This window comes from Ictidomys tridecemlineatus, chromosome 1 (genome assembly GCF_052094955.1).
Source record: "Ictidomys tridecemlineatus isolate mIctTri1 chromosome 1, mIctTri1.hap1, whole genome shotgun sequence".
NCBI classification, from domain to species: Eukaryota; Metazoa; Chordata; class Mammalia; order Rodentia; family Sciuridae; genus Ictidomys; species Ictidomys tridecemlineatus.
The window spans coordinates 249,133,904-249,160,472 of NC_135477.1; the positions used below are offsets into that span (position 1 = coordinate 249,133,904).

The 26,569-nt window shown below is 33.1% G+C and overlaps 1 protein-coding gene across 2 annotated transcripts in view; it reads left to right on the forward strand.

Annotated features, from left to right (window-relative positions):
* The first annotated feature begins 5,555 nt into the window (after positions 1–5,555).
* The window catches only part of Ccdc152 (coiled-coil domain containing 152), a 43,916-nt gene continuing 22,902 nt past the window's right edge, over positions 5,556–26,569 (forward strand). For both annotated transcript variants that reach the window (XM_005325610.4, XM_040272193.2), the window contains exons 1-5: positions 5,556–5,644; positions 7,722–7,827; positions 14,953–15,021; positions 18,512–18,576; positions 22,402–22,504. In XM_005325610.4, coding sequence (XP_005325667.1) covers positions 5,558–5,644; positions 7,722–7,827; positions 14,953–15,021; positions 18,512–18,576; positions 22,402–22,504 — 430 coding nt within the window. In that variant the 5' untranslated portion in view covers positions 5,556–5,557. The remainder of the gene's footprint in view (positions 5,645–7,721; positions 7,828–14,952; positions 15,022–18,511; positions 18,577–22,401; positions 22,505–26,569) is intronic.

Below are 26,569 nucleotides of genomic sequence, written 5' to 3' on the forward strand. Positions count from 1 at the left end.
AAAATATGATGTCCTCAATGTTGACAGTCACCCTGCTCTGTCCTATAATACTGCCTATTTGCAGATCTTGCTTCTGTTTGTTAGCTTTTGTTCTTACTTGTTTTATTTTGTTTTTCTCTGGAATTCTTTCTGGATTCTAATGGTAAGATAGCTAATGACTTCCTTGGTGAAAGGAAGAGGGTGGAGAACATCCAAATGAGTTCTGTTCATCATGCTTTAAGAGTCACCTGCCTCCCCATCTTCCTCATTTCTTTTTGATATTGCTTAAATGTTCACAACTGCACATGAGAAAATAAACCTCCCTACATAAGAATGATTGAGTTGTCAATTTGCTATCTAAGAACTATTGTAATGAATGTTTCAATTTTAATTTTATTGCATAAAATTACTTGACAAATGTCTTTCTAACTTGAAGTAGTTTGTCCTAAAGATTATTATATACAATAGGCTATTTTTTTCCTTTATTTAGGCATGTATTCTGCAACCATTTATTTGTTAGGTTTAGGTAAAGGAAGTTATTGGTAAATATTTTTAAAATAACTGTGATTACTATCTCTTTGTATCCTCCCCCTTTACAGCTTTGCCAACAGTAGAATAGGTAGAGTCTGATGCTCTAAGTCTGGACAGTCCAGCATTCTGCTTTGTCCAGTAGAATGTCTAGAACTGGCTGTGGATCAGAGCTGAGCCTTCTCCTCTGCATTTTCTCCTTGAAACCTTGATAATCCCTGAAAACTAGTCTGGCTGAGCCTCCTAGAGGATGAGAGAGCAAGTGGCAGGGTGATAGTGGTCCCAATCAAGGCTCTAGAGTTTAGCAAAGTCACTGAAGCCACTTAACCTGACCCATAGCTGACCATAGATATATTTGAGAACCCAGCCAAGACTGGAAAAACTGCCTACTTGAACCCAGGTCAAATTACTGAACTGAAATAGCCAACTAATTGATTGTTTCAAACCACTATATTTTAGAGCAACTTTTAACAATAGCTTATCAATTCAGGAACTTACAGGTATCCTGCATTGTGTACAATGAATCAAAATGCATTTTGCTGTCATATATACCTGATTAAAATAAATAAGTAAATAAATTTTGAAACGAAATTGATTTTTTTGTTTTAAATTCTGGTCAGCACTAAAAAGCCAAATTTGTGACATGCATATAACAACTTTATTAACTACAGACCAGTGTGTTTATGTTTTATAATCTCTCCTGGTCTTTACTCACATTTCTAATTTACATTTAAGCTTGCACAGAATTCTCCCTATTTGTGACACTTTATAAACAATACTTGTGGAAATGAGATTGAGCTAGAATTTTAGTAACTGTCAAATTTGAGTAGGCAGACAAAACGCATGCCCTGAACAGAGGTAAAAATAGTGGGAGAACTGTGTTAACTACTACTGCTTGAACTGGAGACTCAGACAAATTGAGACGCTTCCAAATACTTGCCATGATATGGGAGCAATGTCATCACATTTTGTTTTCATAGCACACTGGCAATGGAAACCAAACTTGGTGAATGCCAAAGCTATATTGCCAATACTAGATTCAGTCATCTGCTATTTTCTCCTATGAGACTATAAGCTCCAAAACACTAGAGAATTTTATTTGTTTTGCTTTCATTACTGCCTAGACTATCAGTAGCTGGTAACTCATGAGACTTAAATATTTTATGATGGATTAATAAATGAAGTTATTTGTGACTTTAAAAAATCAATGTATCACTCACTTTATAATCCTTATATGCATAAAGACATAGCTTCCTTTATTTTCCAATTGCTTAAGTGCATATGTTTCTTTTCCAACTCAAGGTATTTTTAATAAATTCCAATATTACCTTCCTTGTTAGTATGACATAATAATGTAATTTGTTTCTCTCTATGGTTTTCAAGGTCATTTCTAATTAAATAGTAATGAATCCTTGATGAATCAGAAAATGACTATTTTCTAACCAAATATTTGATGAATTCTTTTTCTCTCTTGGATAGTTTTTGGGGAATAAAATTATGAATACAACTGTGAAAGTTACTCCCTTCTTAAAGATGAATTCATGGTTAGCTCATGTAGTTTCTTATTAACAGACATCTTCATAGCCTGCTAGGATTCTTGGGGGGAAATGCTAATGTCATAAAATGGAAGAGAAGTTGGTGATTCATTCCAAACCAGAAAAATCAAGCTGAACCTTTATGATTTGTTTTACTTCTATTTCTTCTGCCTATGTTAGACACCAGCGAGAAATACGTATATAATAAGAAAATGGAGATTTTTTTCCCCCAAGGAGACAATAATACAGTAGAAGTAATCATACATCAATTCAAGCAATGTCACAAAAACACTGGCAATGCCCTGGAGTTAAGAAAGTCAGATAGATATGATAGATCTATGTGATCATAGAGAAGAAAGCATTTGAGATGGGTTTTAATATTTGTGTTTTATAATCTCTCCTGATCTTTAATTCCACTTCTAATTTATATTTTACCTTGTACATATTTCTTCCCTATTTATAACATTATGTAAGTAAATAATCATGGAAATGAGAGTAAGCCTCTTTCCAAAACTATTGTGATAGTTGCTATAAGGAACATTTTATGTATGCTAATTTGATACAACCAGCAATTAGATGTCCATTTATTTTCAAAATCCCTATGTGTTGTTACTAATGTCAAAGAACTCTATTACCCTTTAAATTTTTCTGCCCACCAATTTTTGAATTCCATAGAAAAATAAAATTAATAAATCTCACATTTCTCACTCAAACAAAAGTAGGCATTACACTTTCTTAACTATTATTGAACAAATTATAATAACATTTTTGAACACTTTATTGAACAATATTTAAAATTATAACATTTTTGAACATTTTAAGGTAGTAACTATTAAGCACACTCTTAAATACATCATTTCATTTAATTATCACAATGTTCTTGTTATTTATCTGTATCATAAATAAAGAAGCTGAGGCACGTAGAATCAAGCACTTGCCCAAGATGAACCATTAGTAAATAGAAGAGTTTGCGCTTGTATATGAATAAGAGCCCATGTCCTTAATCACTCAACCACAAAGACAAGACTCTAGGTGGGAAACCATATCTATTGACTGACTTTGATACTTTAAAAGCCTACTGTATAAAACATACAAAAGTAAATACAGATTATTATTTATTCAATGATGTTAACTCAAAAATCAAAACAGGTATGATTTATTCTTTGGTCGGGGAAGCCGTTATTAATCTGGCATTCACCGAGTTTGGATCCATGTTCTAGAAACCACATGAAAATACCTAAGAAGCAGGTTGGTAAAGTCGGCTGGTGGTGGGAAGGCCGGAAGAGGGCACAGAGGGGGCCAGGAGAAGGGCGGGCCCATTGTTTCGGGGGACCTGTTTCCAAGGGAGGGGTCCCGAGTCCGGGACGGACTAGGAACTGGAGAAGGCAGTCCTCGAGGTGGACGTGGAGGAGCCTGCAGCGACGGTGAGTAGCTCCAAACTCAGTAAGTGGCTCGAAATTCCGCTTTTTCCCAAGAAGATGCTTTTCTTCACACCTTCTCACATTGTCCTGCATCTGTGTAAGGCTCCCAAGGTCCTTGATCCCGACCCCTGTGGCTAACGGGCCCCAGGCTTCAGGAATGAGACTGAAGGGAGGCCAAAAAGGAAGAGGCGAGGGGAGCTCCCTGTGCTGCTGACGCCAACCGGGAGCGGCCAGGGCCCACCGAGCGGGTCCCGGAGACAGCGAGCCCCTGGACTCGGGCCAGCAGAAATGAGCCGGACGCGGAATGGGATTGTCATTTGCTGTGGGAACCATTTGAAGCTGGTCCTTGAAGATCAAAAGTCAGTCTCTGCTGCCCACGAAGGAGTTTAACTAGTACTAACTTTCTAAGTTGTCACCTGATTTCACAGAGCAAAACCATATTCTTTGAAAAGATCTGGACCTGGAAAATTGGGGTTGGGGGGGGGGACAGTAAAGACACGTAGAAGTGAACTAGTTTGCTCGCCAGTGTGACAAAAGGAATAGCATGCAACAATAGCAAATGGAATATTTTGTTGTTGATTTTGTTTGGGGCTTTTTGTTTGTTGGTTTCTTTATTTGTCCTTTTTGCAGCTAACCCCAACCTCTAGTGACGATTTAGTGAGGAAAAATATTTCATGAGTATTACTAGGGTAACGGAATTATAGAACATCAAGCTCAAAGTAAAATGCATTAGTTCAGAAGCCAGTTTCTTAGCTAAAACTCTGGTAAAAACCATTTTATTAAAAAAATTTAAAATATTAGGGACTAAAAAATATGGAGGAATTTTGCATTAACTACTTCAGATTACCCTATAGTTGTATTAAAAATTAACAATATCAAATTGTGATGAGTTTTTAATTTTGTTGTAGGAAGAATTTTAGATCATGAAGGCTATTACAATTATTTTTCTGCCATAAAGATCAAGTTTTAGCTACTTAAAGAATTTCATATACAGTTTTACTCACCGGTGATACTGCAGATAATAATTCAGTAAACTGAAAATGCACAGCTAAAATTCAGATTTCAAAACTATTAAAGAGTTTTAATGTAAAATAATACAAAAAAGAAGGATGAAGTGGAATTTTGATGAAAATATTGTCACACAATATCTGATTTTGGTATATTTATTTTAAAATAATATTATGCCCCCAAAATTATTTTGAGTAATTATTTCAGGAGTTTTACTTACCTTTTCCTTTAGTCTAGTCCACACACTAAACATTGTCTCCTTCCTCACTCTAGACTCCCTGAATTTCAAATGTTGTACTTTCCCCATCATTTTTCTCTGGAGAAAAGTCTAAAGACATCTAAAGACAGGTGTATATAGTTTCATACTGTATTAATCTTGATTCCTTCTAGATACCTTCTTCCACTGCCAAATGTAAATACTGGCTACTTTGCAAAAAATCAGTTTCTCTATCTGGGCTGAATGACTTTACCTCTGGAATTCTGAAGAATTTCTTATGATTAGTTCTGTAGGACTAAAGCTAGAACTGTTACCGTTCACTCAGCAGTTTGTGGTTCCCAAAGGTTAATCTTATATAAAATTACCAAAAAATTGAAATACAGAGATTGTTTTGAGCACTTCAATTTTCATATATGCTTTATATACCAAGCAAAATATGAAGTATAAGCAGACTACCAGAAAATATTTGTGATGTGATACTTTGACACGTTGAGCATCTTAAATTGAGAATACTCACACTTAAAAGTCATGCCTTTGATTTTAAGTTCAGACATACTGATGGCAAAGGAGATGAGTGTTAGTGTGATTATTTTTTTATAATAAGGACAAATAACATCTATTTATATTCTTATCATTGCACTAATTTTAGATTTTTTTAGACAAATTACACCTGGGGAGAAAATGATAATAAGTGGAGAAAACCTAATGCATATGACCCTATTGTTGATGCTGGATATAACAAAATACTCATAGTGGAAGGCAGCTCAATAAGTATTCTATAAATAAAGAAACTTTAGTGTTTGAGTTAGGACTACTATCGTGATACTTTAGATTTTTCTTAACACTCTCTGCTCTTCACTAGTTTAGGCATGGATCAGAGCAGTGAAGGATGTATGAAAAAGATTGGCAGTGTGAATCTTGACAAACTTATAAATGACTTCTCACAAATAGAAAAGGTATGTAAATATAGCCAATGGCTATGGTGTATGAGGGAAAATGGAAGAGATTTTATTAATGGGAGAAATTTGAAAGAAAAAAATGTTGCAAAAAATGAGCAAGATACAGATAATGAAAATATATTTTGCCAAGCCCTTTCTCTCTAATTTTTAAGATTTGTATTTAAAATATATCTAATCTTGACTCATTTATACTAATATATCAAAAACTTTCCAGGGCAAGGGAACAAATAATTTGTGTACTTTTGCCAAAGTTAAAGGTAAAATACACATCTAAGTGTCCAAAATAATGTCCAAACTCGGAAATAGATTTAATGAGAATTAAATTTCAGTCTCCTACCATTATAAGTACTTTCTTTTAGTTCTTTACCATTTGTCTCTGTTCTCTCTTGCTTCTCTTTTACCTAAAACCAAACCTACTTGAAGTCCTTCTCTCCAACTTTGGACAAATGGTAAGCCAAACAATGTATTGTTTCCCCCTCTTCTCTGACAAAGGGAGATATATGAAAACTGTTGAAAAAAAAATGTAGGTGAATAAACTAAAGATTTGAGGAGTGAATTTGTAAAGCAAGAATGGGAGGGAAGACCTTCCCCTATTTTCTTTCCTTTTCTTATTTTTTATGTCTATTTTTATTCACACAGATTGCCATATTTAAAGAATTTTCATGGCCTTAGATTTTTGAGGCAATATGATCTTTTTTCAAACAATGAGCTTAAGTTTTCTTAACTGTATAATTAGCAAAAGAGAAAAGAGAAATAGAAAGCACTGTTGGAGAGAGGAGATTTAGTGAAAGATTTTTTTTTGGGGGGGAGGTTAGAGATTAATTTAGAAGTATCTCATATTCTTAAATATTTTTGATAAGAAATAGTTGTTCATTTTTGATGTGATAGTGGTATTATGAACATATTTTGAAAGTCATGTCTCTTAGAGATATATATAGATGGTAATACAAATGAATTCATGTCAATTGCTTTGAGATAAAATCAGAAGTGGTAATATTAAGGAAGTGGATAGAGTATAGATAACATATGACTAGTCATAAATTGATATTTGAAGCTATTTAAAGAGTTTGTGGAAGCTTTTTATACTGTTCACAAAAATACGAAGCAGTAGGTTTAAGAATATTTATCTCCTATAATAGCAAAAAAAGTAGAAATAACAAATTTTCTCATAGGAGACTAGATAAATAAATTATAATATATTCAAAAATACCTATGAACATATATGAGTTTACTACAGTGAATCTCATCATCATGTACATTCACAAGAAATTAATTAAAAAAAAACTGTGGCTAAATGGCAGAAAGATCAGTAGAGGAAAGAGAGCAGTGGTGTGGAGGAGGGGGAAAGGAGGTATTGAGGACTTCATCAAAACAAGATATAGTCCTTGCTTTTATAATTATGTCAAAATGCTTTCTATTGTTATATATAATTAAAAACTACAAAAAATTAAAAAATGAAATTCAGTGCAGCTAGTAAAAAGAATGAGGTAGATCTATACATGGTAATATGGCACCATGTCCCAGATAATAGTGCTAAGTAGAATAGTCAAGGTGCAGAACAGAATACAGATGATCATTTTCTGTAGTTGTATATAGTCAAAAAGAATACTTTGGAAGCATATAAAAGGAACAGTTTTTGTCTGTTTGTTGATTCTGGATTTTTTTTTTTTTTTGAGACAAGATTTCACTGTGTTGCCCAGGTTGGCCACAAACTCCTATGCTCAAGAGATCTTCCTGCCTTAGCCTCCTACATAGTTGGGACTACAGGCTTGTATATGCCTGGCTAGCAATCATTAACTATGGAAATGAGGGTTGAAGAGTTGCCGAAAGGAGTTCAAGTTAGGCCATACTTTTATTTTTCATTTATAATTGTTAGTGTGGTTTAATATATTATCAGATTACTTTTTAAATTAAATATAAACTAGGAAGTTTATTTCTTTAAAATTATGTTTTATCTTTAACTATTAGACTTTTAGGTAGTGATTTATATTCTCATTAGTCTTCATATCTTTAGTAAAAGAATAGAAACAGCTGCATTGACTTGATAATAATGTTTACTCTATTTCTTCTACAGAAAATGATAGAAACCAGTGGAAAGAACAAAATCCTGGATATTCAGTTGGAAAAGACTAACTCTTTATTAAAAGTGATGCAAACAAAAGAAGTCTCAATGAAAGAAGGTAGGTTTTTGTTCCCTAAAGAAATATTAATGAGAGTGCAACAGTGTTTTAATATTATACATATATTTGTAAAGTATTTTAAATTCATATTGAACTTTTCAGACTTTCATCAAATTTTATTTTTTGTATAGCTCTGAAAGAAGGATAGGACTAGTATTATTATCCTTCTTTACCAGTATAGAAACATAAAATGAAGAAGAAGTTAAATAATCTGTGGCTAGGCATTTAAGAATGACAAATAGAAGTCTCAACACAGGAAATTGAATTCCTACTTCACAATTACATCTAAATAAACATACAATGGATCAATAGTTGTAGTATTGAAAATAAGCAGGACACATATATTTTCTTTGTATGTCAACTAAGAGGACCTGGAAGCAACAGTATCGTAGTAGCAATGAGAGCAACTAGTGCTCAGATTTTGGTATTTAATATACCATTCTCTATAAAAAGAACTGGCTGATTCTAGAACTGGGGCAGAAAGTAAATAAATAAACCTGAAGCATTTTGTAATGTCAAAAATTTTAAAAGTTCTTGAAAAGAAAAAATAAATCCACAATGATGGTAGTGTGTCAAAAGGGACACAGAAACCAAATGAAAGAGCTCTCAGTGGCCAAAGCTGGGATAATTTGAACAACAAAATTAATAAATTAATGTTGAACTATACTCAAAGTATAAAAAATTTCACAAGTCTATATTGATATAAGTAAATGATTTAAATAAATAATTGAAGAAGAGCCAAATCTCCTTTTTAGCAGAATTCCATATAACTTACATAGATAATCTGTTCTCAAACAGAACAGATCACGACTCTAAACACATTAAGTATGGTCTGAGTAAAGTGATTTCCTTTATTATAGTGAAGAATATAGCATGAAAAGGATGGTAATATAGGGAAAGTAACTACACAGTGGAGAAAACTGACAACTACTACCTCAGCCACATGATCATGGTCAACATTAAAAGGGATGTCATGTTGATCTTGATACAATATAATATATGATATGATAAAAATGACACTTTATTTTTATGGTCTTCCTCCTCATAACCCATAGTCTCTGCTCACTTTTGCAGCACCTATAAAAAAATTGGAATGATAGAGATAAGATTAGCATGACTTTTAATCCATAACCCCAGTCTAATCATGAGATAAACATCACACAAATTCCCATTTGAAGGACATTACAGAATACCTGCCAGTACTTGGCAAAATTATTGAGGTCATCAGAAACAAGGAAATAGAACAGTAAAAATCAAAAGAATACTAAGAAGATTTGACAAATATAATATGATATAATGAATGCGATCTGAGAACAGAAAAAGGACATTGAATACAAACTAAGGAAATCCAAATAAAGTATGGATTTTAGTTAATAATGCATCAACATTGGTTCATTAATTGTAAGAAATTTATTATACCAATTAGGGTGTTAATAATAGAGATAATTAGATATAGAATATATGGCAGTTCTCTTTAATATCTTTCCAATTTTTCTGTTCACCTAAAACTGTCCTAAAAAATAGAGTTTATGGGCTGGGGATGTGGCTCAAGCGGTAGCGCGCTCGCCTAGCGTGCGTGCGGCCCGGGTTCCATCCTCAGCACCACATACAAAACGAAGATGTTGTGTCCGCGAGAACTAAGAAAAAAAAAAATGTTAAAAATTCTCTCTCTCTCTCTGTCCCCCTCTCTCTCTCACTCTCTCTAAAAAAAAAAAATAGAGTTTATTAAAGTTCAAAAAGGTGAAATCACAAAAATAAATAGAAAATTTTTAAATTTTTATAATGGAGAGGCCTTTCTAAATGTGTGACACAACAAGTAGAAATGATAAGACAAAATATGTGTTAGTTTTAATTTTTCATTAGTAGACATTTTCAGGCACAGTTTAGATTTACAGAAAAAGGTGAAAATATAGAATTTCCATATATCCTATCAACCCCTTCAATTTCCTTATATCAACATATTGGATTTGTGTGGTACATTTGTTTCCATTCATGGGGCAATATTGATACACAATTATTAACTAAAGTCCATAGTTTATATTATTGTTCAATCTATGTTATATATTCTGTGGGTTTTGATAAATGCATGACATGTATCCTCCATTACAATATCACACAGAAAAGTTTCACTGCTCTACTTACTCGTCCTCCCATTTTACCATCCCAAAATTCTATAATCACTGATCTTTTTACTATTTCCATAGTTTGACCTTTCTGGAATATCATACTATATAGAATTTTCAGATTCACTTATTTTACCTAGCGATATGCATTTAAGGTTTCTCTAAGGAGTAGTTTGTGTGGTGGTATGTTTGTGTGTATGTGTGTGTATCTTAATAACAAATTATTTTATTGTATTATTGTATGGAAGTATCACAATTTATTTGTCTACTCACTTATTAAAAGGCACATTGGTTTAATCCAATTTTGGATTTGAATTAAAACAGCCTTATACAGGGTTTTGTGTAGACATAGTTTCAGCTGATTTGGGTAAATACCAAGGAGTGCAATTGTTGGATCACATGGTAAGAGTGATCAAGATGGTAATAATATTAACATAGAGGACTAGGTACTATAGAAAATGCTTTATATGTTTGTGTTAGTCAGCTTTTCATTACTATAACAAATACCTGAGATAAATTAACTTAAAAAGAAGAAGGTTTTGTTTTGGTTTGAAATTTTGGAGGTTTCAGTTCATGATCAATTGATCCCATTACTTTGGGCCTGCTGTAGCGCATCATAATGGCATGTGCACATTCACCTCAGGGCAAGGTGTAAAGGTGAGGAAAAGAAAAAGAAAGTGAGAAAAAGCTGCCTCAAATCAAGAGCATGCCAATAATGGCCTAACTGCTTCCCAATAGGCCCTATATCTTGAAGTTTCCACCACCTACCAGTAGCACCATGGACTGGGAACCAAGCCTCTAACACCATGGGCCTTTGGGAAAATTTTCCAAATTATAGTAATTTTTTATTTTAATTTTTTATTCTAATTAGTTATACATGACAGTAAAATGCAGTCTGACACATTATATATAAATGGAGTATAACTTTCCATTCTTCTGATTGTAGATGATGTAGAATCACATCAGTTGTGTAATCATATATGTACACAGGATAATAATACTTGATTCATTCTACTACCCTTCCTACCTCCATACCTCCTCCCCTCCCTTTACTCCCCTCTGCCTAATCCAAAGTACTTCTGTTTTTCTTTAGCTTCCCCACTTATTGTGAATTATCATCTGTATATCATAGAACATTTGGCCTTTGGTTTTTTTGGATTGGCTTGTTTTGCTTAGCATGATATTCTCCATCTATTTACTGACAAATGCCATATTTCTTTCTTCTTTAAGGCTGAGTAATATTCCATTGTGTAGGTATACCACATTTTTTAATCCATTCATCTGTTGAAGGGCATCTAAGTTGGCTCCATAGTTTAGCTATTGTGAATTGAGCTTCAATAAACATTGATGTAGTGTGCTGATTTTAAGTCCTTTGGGTATAAAACAAGGAGTGGATTAACTGGGTGAAATGCTAGTTTCATTTAAAGTTTTGTGAGGACTCTCCATATTGCTTTCCAGAGTGGTTGCACCATTTTGCAGTCCCACTAGCAATATATGAATGTACCTTTTTCCCCCACATCTTTGCCAACACTTACATAGTTACTTGTATTCTTTATATATATATATATTTTTTTTATGTAGATGGACACAACACAATGCTTTTATTTTTTTATGTGGTGCTGAGGATGGAACCCGGGTCCTGCCTTTGCTAGGCGAGCGCTCTACCGCTGAGCCACAATCCCAGCCCTAGCTTGTATTCTTGAAAATTGCCATTCTGACTACAGTGCAATGAAATTGCTAGAGATGTTAAACAATTTTTTATACATTTGTTGACAATTGTATTTCTTCTTCTGTGAAGTGTCTGTTCAGTTCTTTAGCCCATTTATTGATGGGGTTATTTGTTTTGTTGTTAAGTTTTTTGAGTTCTTTATATATCCTGGAGGTTGAGGTTCTATCTGAGGTGCAGATGGTAAAGATTTTCTCCCATTCTGTAGGCTCTCTTTTCACATTATTGATTGTTTCCTTTGCTGAGAAGAAGCTTTTTATTTTTTATTTATTTATTTATTTTAAATATTTATTTTTCAGTTTTTGGTGGACACATCATCTTTATTTTATTTTTATATGGTGCTGAGGATCGAACCCAGCGCCCTGCACATGCCAGGCAAGCGTGTTACTGCTTGAGCCACATCCCCAGCCCAGAGAAGAAGCTTTTTAGCTTGAATCCATTGTATGTGTTAATTCTTGATTTTACTTCTTGCGCTTTAGGAGTCTTGTTAAGGAAGTCAGTTCCTAAGCCCACATGGTGAAGATATGGGCCTATTTTTTTTCTTCTAATAGGTGCAGGATCTCTCTTCTAGTGCCTAAGTTGATTGATTGTATATCTTCTGAGAAATGTTTGTTCAGTTCCTTGGCCCATTTATTGACTGGGTTATTTGTTTTCAAATCCTTTTTTTTTTTGTATCAAGTAAGATGATCATATAATTCTTGTCTTTAAGTCATTGATGTGATGAATTACTCTTAGCAAATACAAAAAAATAGAGATACTAACCTGCATTCTATCAGATCATAATGGAATGAAAGTAGAAATCAATGATAAAATAAAAAGTAGAAGCTACTTCAATACCTGGAGACTAAATAATATGCTATTGAATGACAAATGGATAGCAGAAGAATTCAAGGACGAAATAAAAAATTACTTAGAGGTAAATGAGAACTCTGATACAACATATAGAAATCTCTGAGACACTATGAAGGCAGTGATAAGAGAAAAGTTCATTGCTTTGAGTTCATTTATTAAAATAATAGAAAGTCAATGAATAAATGATCTAATATTACATCTCACAACCCTAGAAAAAGAAGAACAAATCAACACCCAAAGCAGAAGTCAGGAAATAATTAAAATCAGAACTGAAATAAATGAAATTGAAATATACTAATGTTTTACTTGTACATAATAGTTCCACCCAAATTGCTAATTAATGATAGAGCCTAAATTTGAGCACAAAATGATTATTAAATTATTAATGATTATTAAATTATATAAGAAATAACATAATATTCTGAAATTTTTAGCAAAATTTAATAGTACACTAATTTTTAAATTACAAAATAAAGGCTAACACAAAAGACAATGTGGGTTAAGGTTTGCAAAAAAAATTAAAAGCCATTTGTTGTGGTTCAGATGTGAGGTGTCCCCCAGAAGATCATTGTGAGACAATACTAGAGAACTCAGAGGTGAAATGATTAGGATTTTAGAGCCTTAACCTAATCAATACATTAATCCACTTGAATGGATTAACTAGGTGATAACTATAAGCAGGTAGGGTGTAACTGGAGGAGATGGGTCACTGGGGACATGCCTTTGAGGTATATCTTTTGTCCTTGTTGAGTCTAACTTAGTCTCTCTCTGCTTCCTGCTGCTATATTCCAAGCTGCTTTCCTAGGTAGTGCTTTTCTACTATGATGTTCTGCCATATCTCAGGTCCAGAGCAATGGAGTTAGCCTTCTGTAGGCTGAAACTCTATGCCGCAGATAAACTTTTCCTCCTCTAATTGTTCTTGTCAGGTCTTTTTGTCACAGTGGCAAAAAAAAGAAAAAGAAAAAGAAAAAAAAACTCACTAAAACCCATTATTCCAAGTTATGGAGTGTTATTTTACCTTATGAATAATTCCTCTTCGAGCCAGTTTCCATTGTAGAAAAAAATGTGGTGAGAGAGAGCCACCTTGTGTTCAAATTTTGAAAGCACATTTTATTTTAAGAAAATCCAGTGTACTTGCAGTTACAGGGCTTGGTTTTCAATTTACTGCTTACAGAAGTAAATTTAGCTACCTTGTTTTATGAATTGCTGAATTCATTATAGTAAAAGACACAAGGACTAGTAATGGCAAAAAGTATCACTTGTTTTGTAATTATAGTAGCTAGCATAGTAACACGTGAAGTAGGTTCTCAGCTAATGTCTATCAAATGTAATTTAATCATCATTCTATTACGGGGAAATAGCAAAGTAGAGAAAATGGAGGATGGTGACAATTTTGTCTGAATGGGTGATAAGTACAACAGGAAAGGCCGTATGCAGTGAAAGCTACAAAAGTAGAACCTAATATCTGAATAAAGCTTTTAACTTGGCAAAATACTTTCATTTCTGACAGCACAGTTAAAGAAAGTACATGGATCCTGAATGTAGAAACTCTAATTGGAAAGTGAAAAATTTGTATTTTCCCTTCTTAAATTTAGACAATAAAAATGGATACTATTTTCTGGCCAGAGCATTTTCACTTATCCCTGTCCTGTTACAGCTTACTGATCTATCCATCTATCACGTAAAAAAAATACTTGTGGATTGCATACATGGGCCACAACTATTCTAAATTCCACAGGGAAATGATAAGAAAAACAAAAAATAGTCCCTGTTATCATGGAGCTTATAACTGAGTGGAATGCTAAAGTCACAGAAATTTCTACCACTGTTCCTCCACATCAAAGGTGTAGCTGTTGGTGGTGGAAACCAAGAGTATGATTAAGGTTTGGATACACATGTCAGGGCTCTAACTTTTGCAATGAAGGGTCCGTCTTCCGTTATGTCAGAAACCATTGGCATCAAAGTTTCCAATGCCTTGTTAACCCTATCATTGAGTCTTTAATCCTTTTATGTTGCTGTGTCTTGCCCTGAGACCTGGGCATGAGTATTAAGAGGACAGGTTGGAAGACAGTGAGTAAGAAAAGCCACATCTCGCAACTTCTCACTAGCCTTTTACCTGTGAACAATATAATTTGGCTCTCTTTTGGGGAGGATATGTACTTACTTTCAGGATAGATATTGCTAATGCTTATAAGAGGATCTCTAATATATTATGCCTCAGAAAACACATTACTGAATCTTGGAATTCACTTAACTCAAAGGGATATTAGAAAGTATTATATGTAATTTACTTTGAGAGGTCTGATTGTTTTATTAAGATTTCATAATTTTCAATTAAATGTTATTTTATTTTAATTATTTCAATAAAGAGAATAATTCCAAAATGAAAGTAAAGGATTTTGAAATTTACCTTTTATGTTTTAGAATGTGCTATTCTTCATAATATGATAAAAGGGCTACAACAGACCCTTGAATATCAACACAATTTGAAAGGTAAGTTAGGGGAGGAAATCTTATGACATGATTTGTTTGAGCCCCTTTAAAATTAGAGTTTTTTTACATTGTTGACAAGTGCCTTTTGTGTTATTCAATTCATCAACTAAAAGCAAGACTTTTTACTACTTAAAAATACTTTCCTAAATGATTATGAAATAAGAAATGCTATACTGGAGCTGGGGTTGTGGCTCAGCAGTAGAGCACTGACCTAGCACATGCAAGGTGCTGGGTTCAATCCTCAGCACCACATAAAAATAAATAAATGAATAAAATAAAGGTGTTGTGTCCAACTACAACTAGGGAAAATAGTTTTTTTTTTAAAAAAAGAAAAGAAATGCTATGCTAAACAGAACAATTCAGTCATATTATGACAAAGACATCCAGAAATGTTTTCTAGTTGATCACATGAGTTCTTTTATTACTTTCAAATGTTTGTAAGTACACAGTTGTCCCTCCATATCCATTGATGAGTGATTTTAGGATCCTTGTAGATACCATAAGTATGTGAATGCTCTGGTCCTTTATATAGAAATAGCATAGTATTGCATACAACCTATTTTTATCCCCAGTACTTTAAATCATCTCTAGATTGTAATACCTAACACAGTATAAAGTGTTATATAGTTATACTGCATTATTTTGGGAATAATGATAAGAAATATCTATGTATATTCAGTACAGACACAATTTTGGTTTTTAACACTTTTGGTCCATATTTAGTTGAATCTAGGGGGAACCCATAGATACAGAAGGCCAATTATTTCCTCTAAGTGCCACTCTTGTTTTTTAATAACCAATTTTGAAGGGTGAATATTTATTAGTTTAACCATGAATGGTCTTTTCAAATTACTGTGATAGCTTGTCATTTGATATTTTGTCATAAGACTATAAGACTATATTAGTGCAGGTGAAACCAACACAGTTTATTCTATACTTAATTGTTAGTTAACTCAATAGGCCTAATATTCACAAAACAGAGTGACCAAGTGTTTATACTGTTCTGTTTCCACTATGCAATGACAGATTTTCCTTTACTATATCAGATATTAAACTAAATTCCTTAAAGGCACCTTCCAACATAAAATCAGGTCAAATAAGCATTTCTTATCATAGACCTCAGTTTTTATCCTCAAAGGAGGTACTTATATATTTAAATATGGTAAAATATTGATCTTATATGTCGTTTTTTTACTTTGTCATGTTATTTCTTTTTTGTCCTTGTAATTTTAAAATTTATTTTAAAATTTATTTAAGAAATACTATTAGTTATTACTCTCCCCGCATTTTTTCCTTTAAAATGGGACAGTTCATGCCATTATCTTAATGTTGAAGACTCTGAACAACTTTTCTTCATGATAGAAATATGACACCCAGCTATGTTAAATAAATGTGAAAATTCATAACCTTTTTGAACCTCTTATTCTAGGAATCAAATGGCATTTAACTTTTCTCAGGATTTTATTCTGTTTAACTTGAATTGTTTGAAGTTCTGTGAAATCAATTTTGAATATATTAAATGTTTCTTTGCTTTGTTTGTTTGGTTGGTTTGCTTTTGGGGGGGCGGGTCTTGTTGTTGGTGTTTTTGATTTGGTTTGGTTTTGCAGTGTTATTGTTTTGGTTACCAGGAGCACTTAACCACTGGGCAACATCCCCAGCCCTTTATATGTTTTACTTTGAGTCAGGGTCTTGCTAAGTTGCTTAGGACCTCATAAAATTGCCGAGGCTGGCTTTATCTTATGATCCTCTTGCCTCGCCTCCTGAGTCACTGGGGTATAGTTGTGCACCACTGCACCTGGCTAAATGTTGTTTCTTTTTGTAAAAAGATATCAAATACTGATTACTAGTCAAGCATACCATCTTTTCAAAGATATAGTGATAGAGGGGTTTTTCCTAATTTTATTGGGATAAAGTTGACAATTAAAAATTGTATATATTTAAAGTATACAACTTGAAGATTTGACATATAATATTATGTCAAGTTATTTTTATTTTTGATTTGTGGTACTGGGGATCAACCCAGGGCTCCCATGCTGATAAACCAAACTTTACCACTAAGCTACATCTCCAACACCTGATTTATTTCTTTTTTAAGTTTGAATAATATCCTATTAAATATCACATTTTTAAAGTCCATTCATTTATTGTCAGACATTTATTTTATTTTTATTTGTGGCTGTTGTGAATAATACTGAAATAAATATGAAAGTGTAAATATCTCTTTGGTAAACTTACTTCATTTTATTTTAATATATACCCAGAAGAAATATTGCTATATCATATGGTAGTACTATTTTTAATATTTTTAGGAAACACCATACTGTTTTTCATAATGGCTGTACCAATTTACCAGCTCTATGTAAAATTCCCTTTTCTTCACATTCCTGCCAACGCTTGTTTGCTATCTTTCATCTTTCTGGTAATAGCCACTCTAACAGGTATAAAGTTAATTCGATAATTTTTCACATCTCTCTGTTTCTTGCTTCTAAATCCCAAGAGATAGACCCAGAAAAAAGATAGAAAAAGCAATTAAAAGGCAAACTAAGACTCCTTTATCACTTCCATGAGTCCTTCTAGACAGTGATAAGGGTCATAAAAATTTTCAATTAAATAGGAAATTTGAATTTTAAATTATCTGAATGCTTAGTGATCAGAATTAGCTAGAGTGTTTTAATTTGTCCAGAAAGTCATTAGCTATTAGGTATTATTTTCAGTTATCCAAATCAGAAGCCTAAAAGGCTACCATATCCAAAGTCACTGAATTTCCTAGTAATTCTACCATCTAAATAGTCCTTCTCATTGCCCCTATTTTTCTGTACTAACCCCTAACCTAATTTAGGTTTCCCATATATTATCTACATTGCCAGATAATTTTTTTAGCATGCAACTATAATAATTTCAATTCTTCAATGTTCAAAATTCTATAATGAATTCTATGATAATACACCAAAAGGCATTCATAGAGTTATGTCCACCTCATTGATATTTCCTGACCTATATAGCACCTTCTTCTCACACTTTGTACTTAAACAATCCTGTACTTCACATGTGTTTTTCTAAGCATGCTGGACTCTTTCTCAAGTCCATTGTCTCCTGCACAATGTTCTATGTCTAGAATGCCCTTCCATAGCAGGAAATAAGCCTTACCACTTAAATCTCATCTTAGGTGGTTCGTTTTCTCTAAAACCTTTCCTTACTTCAAGCTGATTGGTATAAGTCTTTCTTCCACAGGTCCTCACAGTATTTGAGACTCAATGCTATTGTAAGAACAGTAGTCATAGTATGTGGTAACTATTTATACATCTCTCTCACCATTAGCGTGTAAGCTCTGTGAAGAGCAAGACACTCTTCTATATTCCTAGTATCTAGTACAGTGCTAGCTAGATACATACTTGTTGAATACATATGTGAATGGAAACTAAAATATTAAGCATTATTTGCATATTAATAAAAATTGCTATATATTAGGATATTATTTATTTTTATACAGGTGAGAATGAACAATTAAAAAGAAATGCTGACCTTATGAAAGAGAAGTTAAAATCTCATGAACAGGTGAGTTTATATATAATTGCATTAAATCAAGTCCTTATGGAGCATTTGTTTATTTAAATTAGAAAAAGAGATTACTTTATTAATAAACTAGCCAAAAATTTGTGCATATGTGTATATGACATAGGTATACGTATTTTACATGCCAAAATCTTTAATAAATGAAAACTTCTTTTAAAAAATAATGTGTTTTGAGAATTCTAGTCTTTTTATAAAGTAGAATATACTAATATAGCATTCATAATACTTTTTATTTGTACCAAAAAGAGCCTGTTATTTGCTATACATTTTTCAATTGTGTTAATGGAATCTTTAGAATATACTCTATTAACATTTTAAAAGTTTTCCATTATAAAGTAAGTAAGTCTGTTCTCCTTGGGTAATCATTACAACATTCAAATAAGGGCTGCATTTTATGTGAATTACAAATTAATTCTCTCCCAAGGGCTACCATACCCTCTGCTATACTTCTTTCTCTCCTACAGGAACAATCTAGTGATGGCAATTGCAGAACATGTAATATAGTACTTAAAAAACATAAAAAGTGCTTAATATATGTCAGTTGTTATTCCTCTTCCTTCGGGGAAATTTATTATGTTAACTTTCTCATCTCCAAGAGCAAATATATTAAATTCTGACAGATTTTAGATCTCTAAAATTCAAGTTGGATCTGAAGCAGGGTTCAGTTTGAAAGATGGTCTCTAAATTCGGTCTCATGTGAGAAGAAGAAACACAAGCTAGCTCTAGAAACTGCTCAAGACTTCTGAGTAAAACCAGTAAATAAAAAGCATTCTCACTATGCTCTTGGGAAATTTAGCTTTTAATCACCAACTTTGAGATAGTTTAAGTATCTCTGGGCTGTCTAATGTTTCTCCTGTCTCCCTTTTCCCTCCTTCTTTTATTTTTGCTTGATCCCTTTCATATCTTGACTCTAGAGCTCAAATAGACGGGGAAGTCAGACTGTAATTACAGCAGGAAGAAAAGGGGAGAAGACCTTGCCTCCTTTTCCTTCTAAAACTTTAAGTTCTAGAAAAATGCTTTATCTTGAATACTACAGGAATTTTTGCAGAGAGCTGGAAACTAATGAGAATACACCACAAGATTTTGGATTTCTTAATTATCTGCTGTTCAAAGCAAGCTAAAATAAATAAATAAATAAAATGACCTCCATCCCATGAGGATTCACTAGTACAAAACCTTCAGGGGCACATTAATAACTCAAGAAATAACCATTCCCTAGAAACACTCTGGGGGTACTTCGTGGCAATATTTGTGAGATTGGGAAGATTTTTGTAATTTATATACAGAAAATCCTTAAAACAAGAAAACAACTAGAGATTATTTGGGGGGATGTAAAGTTCCCAGAAACAAATGAGAAAAAAACCCAATAAATTATAATTTATTTGGGCTTGGTAAAAAAAAAAAAGGAATGAGACAAGCTAAAATGAGGGAGAAGAACCTACTGAAATATAGCCCAGATTATCTCAGAAATGTGGCTTTCTTTTTTGCCTGAAAGATGGAGTGAAAAACTGTCTTACCAAATTAATGGATGCATTCCACTTTAGTGGCAGTGTATTCAGATGGAAAAGTCAGTGGGAATGGAAAGGAACACAAAATTTTCTTTTGTGGTTTTTCAGGGCAGAAATGAATAGTGCAATCAGTATAGTTTATAAAATCCACTCTAGCTTTTCTAGTTGCTCATCTAGAAATCTAGATATATGTATATGAAAGTGGTACTTTGTGAGATTCATTCCTATATTCACCTGCCCAGCTTTAATCAGAGCCAAGAAGTTGAGTAGGTTTGGCCATTTCTGTAATTTGCATGGTAGGTTAAGTAACACAAATAGCAATCTAGTCTATGACTCTTAAATGAAAGTAATATAGAAGAATGTATGTCTATTTTTAATTACAGACACAATTTAGTACACCTTTTTGTGATGATGTTGTTGTTTAGTTTTACTTTCTTGATACCATTGAATGTCTATTAATAGCTATGAATCCTTTCTGGGGAAAATGCTCAAAGGCAAACGTGCTTTGTGTTCATGTGTGTGTGCGCACACACACACACACACACACAGGCACAGAAATTTGGCATGAAATTTCAGAAAATTGATGGACTCTAAAAAGCTGGGTCTAGTTAAGAGATCTGTCCTACATAATGCTTACTGGGATTTGCCTTTATTCAACAAATAAATAAGATATAGATAGATGGGCTGGGGATATAGCTCAGTTGGTAGAGTGCTTGCCTTGCATGCACAAGGCCCTGTTTTCAATCTCCAGCACCACCCCCCCCCCCGCCAAAAAAGATAGATAGATAGATAGATAGATTGATAGATAGATAGATAGATAGATAGATAGATAGATAGATAGATAGATAGATAGATTCATGCAAGGAGTTGGGAATACAATGGTGAGTCCCAGTGTCCGATTTTATGATGTTTAGAGACTTTTCTTGACTTTTTCCTCTATTGTCTTTTTTTCAACTATCCTACTTAATTTTTGTTATTTTTTGCTTTCCTTTTTTCTTGCCTACATCTTAGGCCTGTCCTTTGTTTCTTCCTCCACCCTCCTGTACTGGGAATTGAACTCAGGGAGACTCAACCACATCCCCAGCCCTATTTTGTATTTTATTTAGAGACAGGGTATCATTGAGTTGCTTAGCACCTCACTGTTGCTGAGTCTGGCTTTGAACCGGCTATCCTACTGGTCTCAGCCTCCGAAGCTGCTGGGATTACAGGTGTGTGCCACCACACCCGGCCCTTGTTTCTTTATATAGGACAATACACCTGGAAAATTGTTAAATTTATTTTGGGGAATTTTCTCCCAAAATGTACTCTTTGCTCTACTCCTGGTTATAATAATAAATTATCCCTATGTTTCTGTGACCTAAGAAGCCAATCTCCATAGCCATTGGGGAATTTTCAAATCTCAAATCCATCTTTCTCTGGATACTTTCTCACAATGTTAATGCTTATCATGGGTTATATTTAATCTTTTCTGGAAATTAGAAATGTTTATATAATTTTCAGAAATAGAAGTTCAGTCCAGACCCTATATTAGAGTAAATTTACAATCTATCCGACAGTACCTTCTGTTAATTCTAAAGTTTAGCTCTGGATTATAGTGGACATATATTTTATTTAATATTGTAGTGCCATTTAATCATACAGTTAAGTCAGTTATTTTGAGCATACATGATATGCTAAACATTGATCAGGTATATTCAGGAAACAAAGATAAGACATTGTTTCTGAATGATCTTCATCTTCTTGGATCGGACACTGATCTTTATTGTAGAACTTATAGAAGCAGAGAGTACAGTGGTGGTTAACAGGGGCTTTGAGTGTTGGGGGAGGAATGCTAAAGAGTAAGCTATGACTGGGTAGCTGCTGGTCAAAGGATACAAGATTTTGATTCAATAGATATATTGTACAGCATGGTGATTGTAGTTAGTAACAGTGTATTATATACAAGAGAGTAGATTTCAAATGTTCTTGCCACAAAAAATATGAGGTTATATATATATATATATATATATATATATATATATATATTAGCTTGATTTTGTCATTTCACCATGAGTATATATATAAAAACAACAGGTCATACACTGTATATAATTTTTGTCAATTAAAAAATTAAAATGCATATATATGAAGAAATTGGTCTGTCTCACAGCTAATTATTCAAACAATGGACAGTATTTTTCCATTTTAGATATGACTACATATCAAAATAAATATAAACTAAAAGTTGCTGTTTTCCAGTTAATCAAAAGTTATGCATACATATTTAGATTGAAAAATGAATAAATATTTTAATCTCTAGGAATATAAGAATAATATTGCTAAACTTGTGAGTGAAATGAAAATCAAAGGGGAGGAACATAAGATAGAAATAAGCAAACTTTATCAGGATATGCAGAAAAAAGGTAAGTTTATTTTTTATTTACTTGTTTAATTATTTATTTTTGCATTACAATTCTTAATACACCATTATACAATAATTTATCATATCTCTGATTATATATGAGGTACGTTGACACCAAATTCACATCTTCATACATGTATTTTGTATAATGATGGGGATCTCCTTTCACCATCCATGCTATTCCCCTTCTCCCTCCCTTTCCTTCCCACCCCTATTCCCTATCTAGAGGTAATCCTCCTTCCTTGCTCTCCCTCTCAACCCCATTTTGAGTCACCCCACTTATATCAGAGAAGACATTCGGCATTTGTTTTTTGGGGATTGGCTCACTTAGCATAATCTTCTCTAATGCCATCCATTTCCCTGCAAATGCCATGATCTTATTCTTTTTTTATTGCTGAGTAATATTCCATTGTGTATAAATGCCACATTTTTTTTATTCATTCATCCACTGAAGGACATCTAGGTTGGCTCCATAGTTTAGCTATTGTGAATTGTGCTGCTATAAACATTGATGTGGCTGTGTCCCTGTAATATGTTGGTTTTAGGTCCTTTGGGTATAGTCCGAGAAGAGGAATAGCTGGGTCAAATGGAGGTTCCATTCCCAGTTTTCCAAGGAATCTCCATACTGCTTTCCAAATTGGCTGCACCAATTTGCAGTCCCACCAGCAGTGTATGAGTGTACCTTTTTTCACTGAATCCTCGCCAGCACTTGTTGTTATGTGTCTATATAATGGCTGCCACTCTTACTGGAGTGAGATGGTATATCTTAGAGTAGTTTTAATTTGCATTTCCCTGATTGCTAGAGATTATGAGCATTTTTTCTTATATTTGTTGATTGATTGTATATCCTCTTCTGAGAAGTGTCTGTTCAGGTCCTTGGCCCATTTATTGATTGGATTATTTGTTTTTTTGGTGCTTATATAGTTATAGTGAACTTATATAGTTAGTATAAATATATAAGGAATAATGTATTTATAAATTCAACATGTTGAATATAATTTTACTAATGAAATTTTCTTCAGTGTTTTGCAAGTGTTATACACTTATGTTGAGGGTTAATTGGTTTATGGCTATTAAAAAATCTTCCTTAATGGGCACATTTTTATGCACATTGTATACAAAAATTAACTTGAAATGAATATAAAATCAATACCATAAAACTGATAGAAGAAAGAATGAGAATATCTTTGTAAATTATGCCTTTGAATTAAGCATAATTTTTTGGAAGGAAACAAAAAGAACACTAAAGGATTATGCACAATATTAAACTTATTTGGCTGCCCGTCTATTAACTATCTCTACAACTCTCCATGATCAAGTCTTTTAGGTTGCTCTCTGACCCTCCTAGTCATTGTGGTAATTGTGGCTTCCTGGCTAAAATCTGGCTTCTATTACTTTGTAATAGGAAAAGACACCATGGAAACTAATGATCTTTTTTTTTGCTACTGAAATTTTATTAAAATCCAATTACTTATTTTAATTCAAGAAAATAGTATTGTAATGGCAAAATTTGTATAGAGCTCAATATTTTCCACCACTGTTCTAAGTGCTTTCTAGTCAAATAATGGAATTTATTAGGTACACAAAAGAAGTCAATGAGAATTAGCTGAATTATGTGTTATAATGGCTTCCTTGTATGACCATCTCTTCTACTGTCAAACCTGGCTTACAGAGGAAAATAAGTATCGAACTTTTGATGATGCTAATTTGCTTCTCACCAACACATTTCTGGTATCTTTGGTTAATAGTTATTTTCTGGATCCTCCTAAAGAACATAATCCTTTGGTTAGTTATGGCTTCACCTGGTATATCCATTCCAGCATGGCAACTTTCATTTTTTATTAATAATGGTTTTATTATGGCATATAGCACGTTTTAATCATTTCCATGCCTTTATTGTCTCCTCTTTACCCACCTCTTCCCTGCCCCCTGTTCCTTTCCTTTTTTCAAATAGTCTCCTTTTTTACTTCCATGTCATCTTCCCCCCGCCATCCCAGATTCCACATATGAGAGAAAACTTTCAATATTTGTCTTTCTGAGTTTGGCTTATTTCACTTAGCATGTTTATATCTAGTTCCATCCATTTTACTGAAATTGACATGACTTGTTCTTCATTATAACTGAATAATACTTCATTGTGTGCATATGTGCCACATTTTAAAAATCTATTCATCAGTTAACAAGCACCTAGACTAATCTTATAACTTAGCTATTTGTGAACTGTGCCACAGTAAACACAGGTATGTAGGTAATTCGATAGTATTCGGACTTTAATTCCTTCAGGTATACACTGAATAGTAGTATATCCAGATCATGCAGAACTTCTATTTTTCGCTTTTTGAGGAAGCTCCATACTGATTTGTATAGCAGCTTTACTAACTTATATTCCCACCAACAGTATATGAGGTATTTCCCCCACATTCTTGGAAGCATTTTTTTTTTGTTTTTGTTTGTTTATTTGTATTCTTGAAGATAGTAATTTTGAGCCAGGTGAGATGGACTCTCAGTGTACTTTTGATTTGCATTTCCCTTAATGTATAAAGATGCTGAACATTTTTATAAAATATTTTTTTTATGAAATTACTGGCCATTTTTACTTCTTCTTTTGAGAAGTGTCTGCTCAATTCATTTACCTATCTGTTGATTGGGTTATTTGCTTTTTTTTTTCTTTTTTGGTATTAACTTTTTTGAGACCTTTATATATTCTGAATATTAGTCCTCTGTCAGAAGATTAAGTAAGATTCCTCTTCCATTATGTAACCTGTATCTTCACTCTGTTGTTTCCTTTATTGTGCAAAAAGCTTTTTAATTGATGCAATTCCATTTGTCAATTCTTGCTATTATTTTCTGAGCTATTTGAAGTCCTATCCAGGACATTGTTGACTGTGCCTGCATCTTGGAGGATTCCCCTGTTTTTTCTTCTATTATTTTCAAAGTTTCAAGTCTTATACTCAAATCTTTGATCTGTTTTGAATTAGTTTTTGTACAGAGTGAAAGTTAGGGATCTAGTCTCAATCTTCTACTATGAAGATCCAGTTTTCCCAGTACCATTTGTTAAAAAAGTTGTCTTCTCCAATGTATGTTTTTGGCACTTGTTATCAAGAACCAGAAGACTGTAGCTGTGTGAGTTCAATTCTATGTCCTCTGTTCTATTCCATTGATCTACATGTTTGTTTTTAAGCCAATACCATGCTGTTTTTGTTATAATGGCTTTGTAATATATTGATATCTGATATTGTGATACTTCCAGCATTGCTGTTGTTGCTCAGGATGGCTTTAGCTACTCTGAGTCTTTTATTCTTCCATAAGAATTTTTACAGTTTTGTTTTCACTTTCTGTGAAGAATGGAATTGGCATTTTGATGGGGATTACATTTAATCTGTAGTTGTCTTTCAGTATTATATACATATTAACAGTATTCACTTTCTAATCCATGAAGATGAGGGATTGCTCCATCTTCTGGTGTCTTCTTCAATTTTTTTTTACAGTGCTCTGTAATTTTCATTGTAGATATCTTTCACCTTCTTGGCTAAGTTTATTCCTGAGTATTATTTTAACCTATTGTGAGTGGAACTGTTTCTTTGATTTATTTCTCAGTATTTGTTATTGATGTACAGAAAATCTATTGATTTTTGTACATTTTATATCTGCCACTTTGCTAATTTGTTTATCAGATCTGAAAGTCTTCTGGTCAAGATTTTTAGGGTTTTCTAAATTTAGGATTATAAAATCTGCAAATAGGAATAACTTGACTTCCTTTTTCCTGTTTGTAATCCTTGTGTTCATGAAATGAAATCAATTTAATCATGGTGTGTTATCTTTTACTATGTCATTGAATTCAATTAGCAAGTATTTTATGGAGGATTTTTGCATCTATGTCTATCAAAGATATTGGTCATTAATGTTCTTTGTTGATGTTCAGTCATCATTTAGTTATGATTTCATTTTGATACTTGCTTCATAGAATGAGTTTGGAAGCATTCCTTCACTTTGTGTTTCATAGAATAGTTTGAGGAGCTTTGATATTAATTTTTCCTGAAAGTTCTGCTAAAATTCGTCAGTGAAT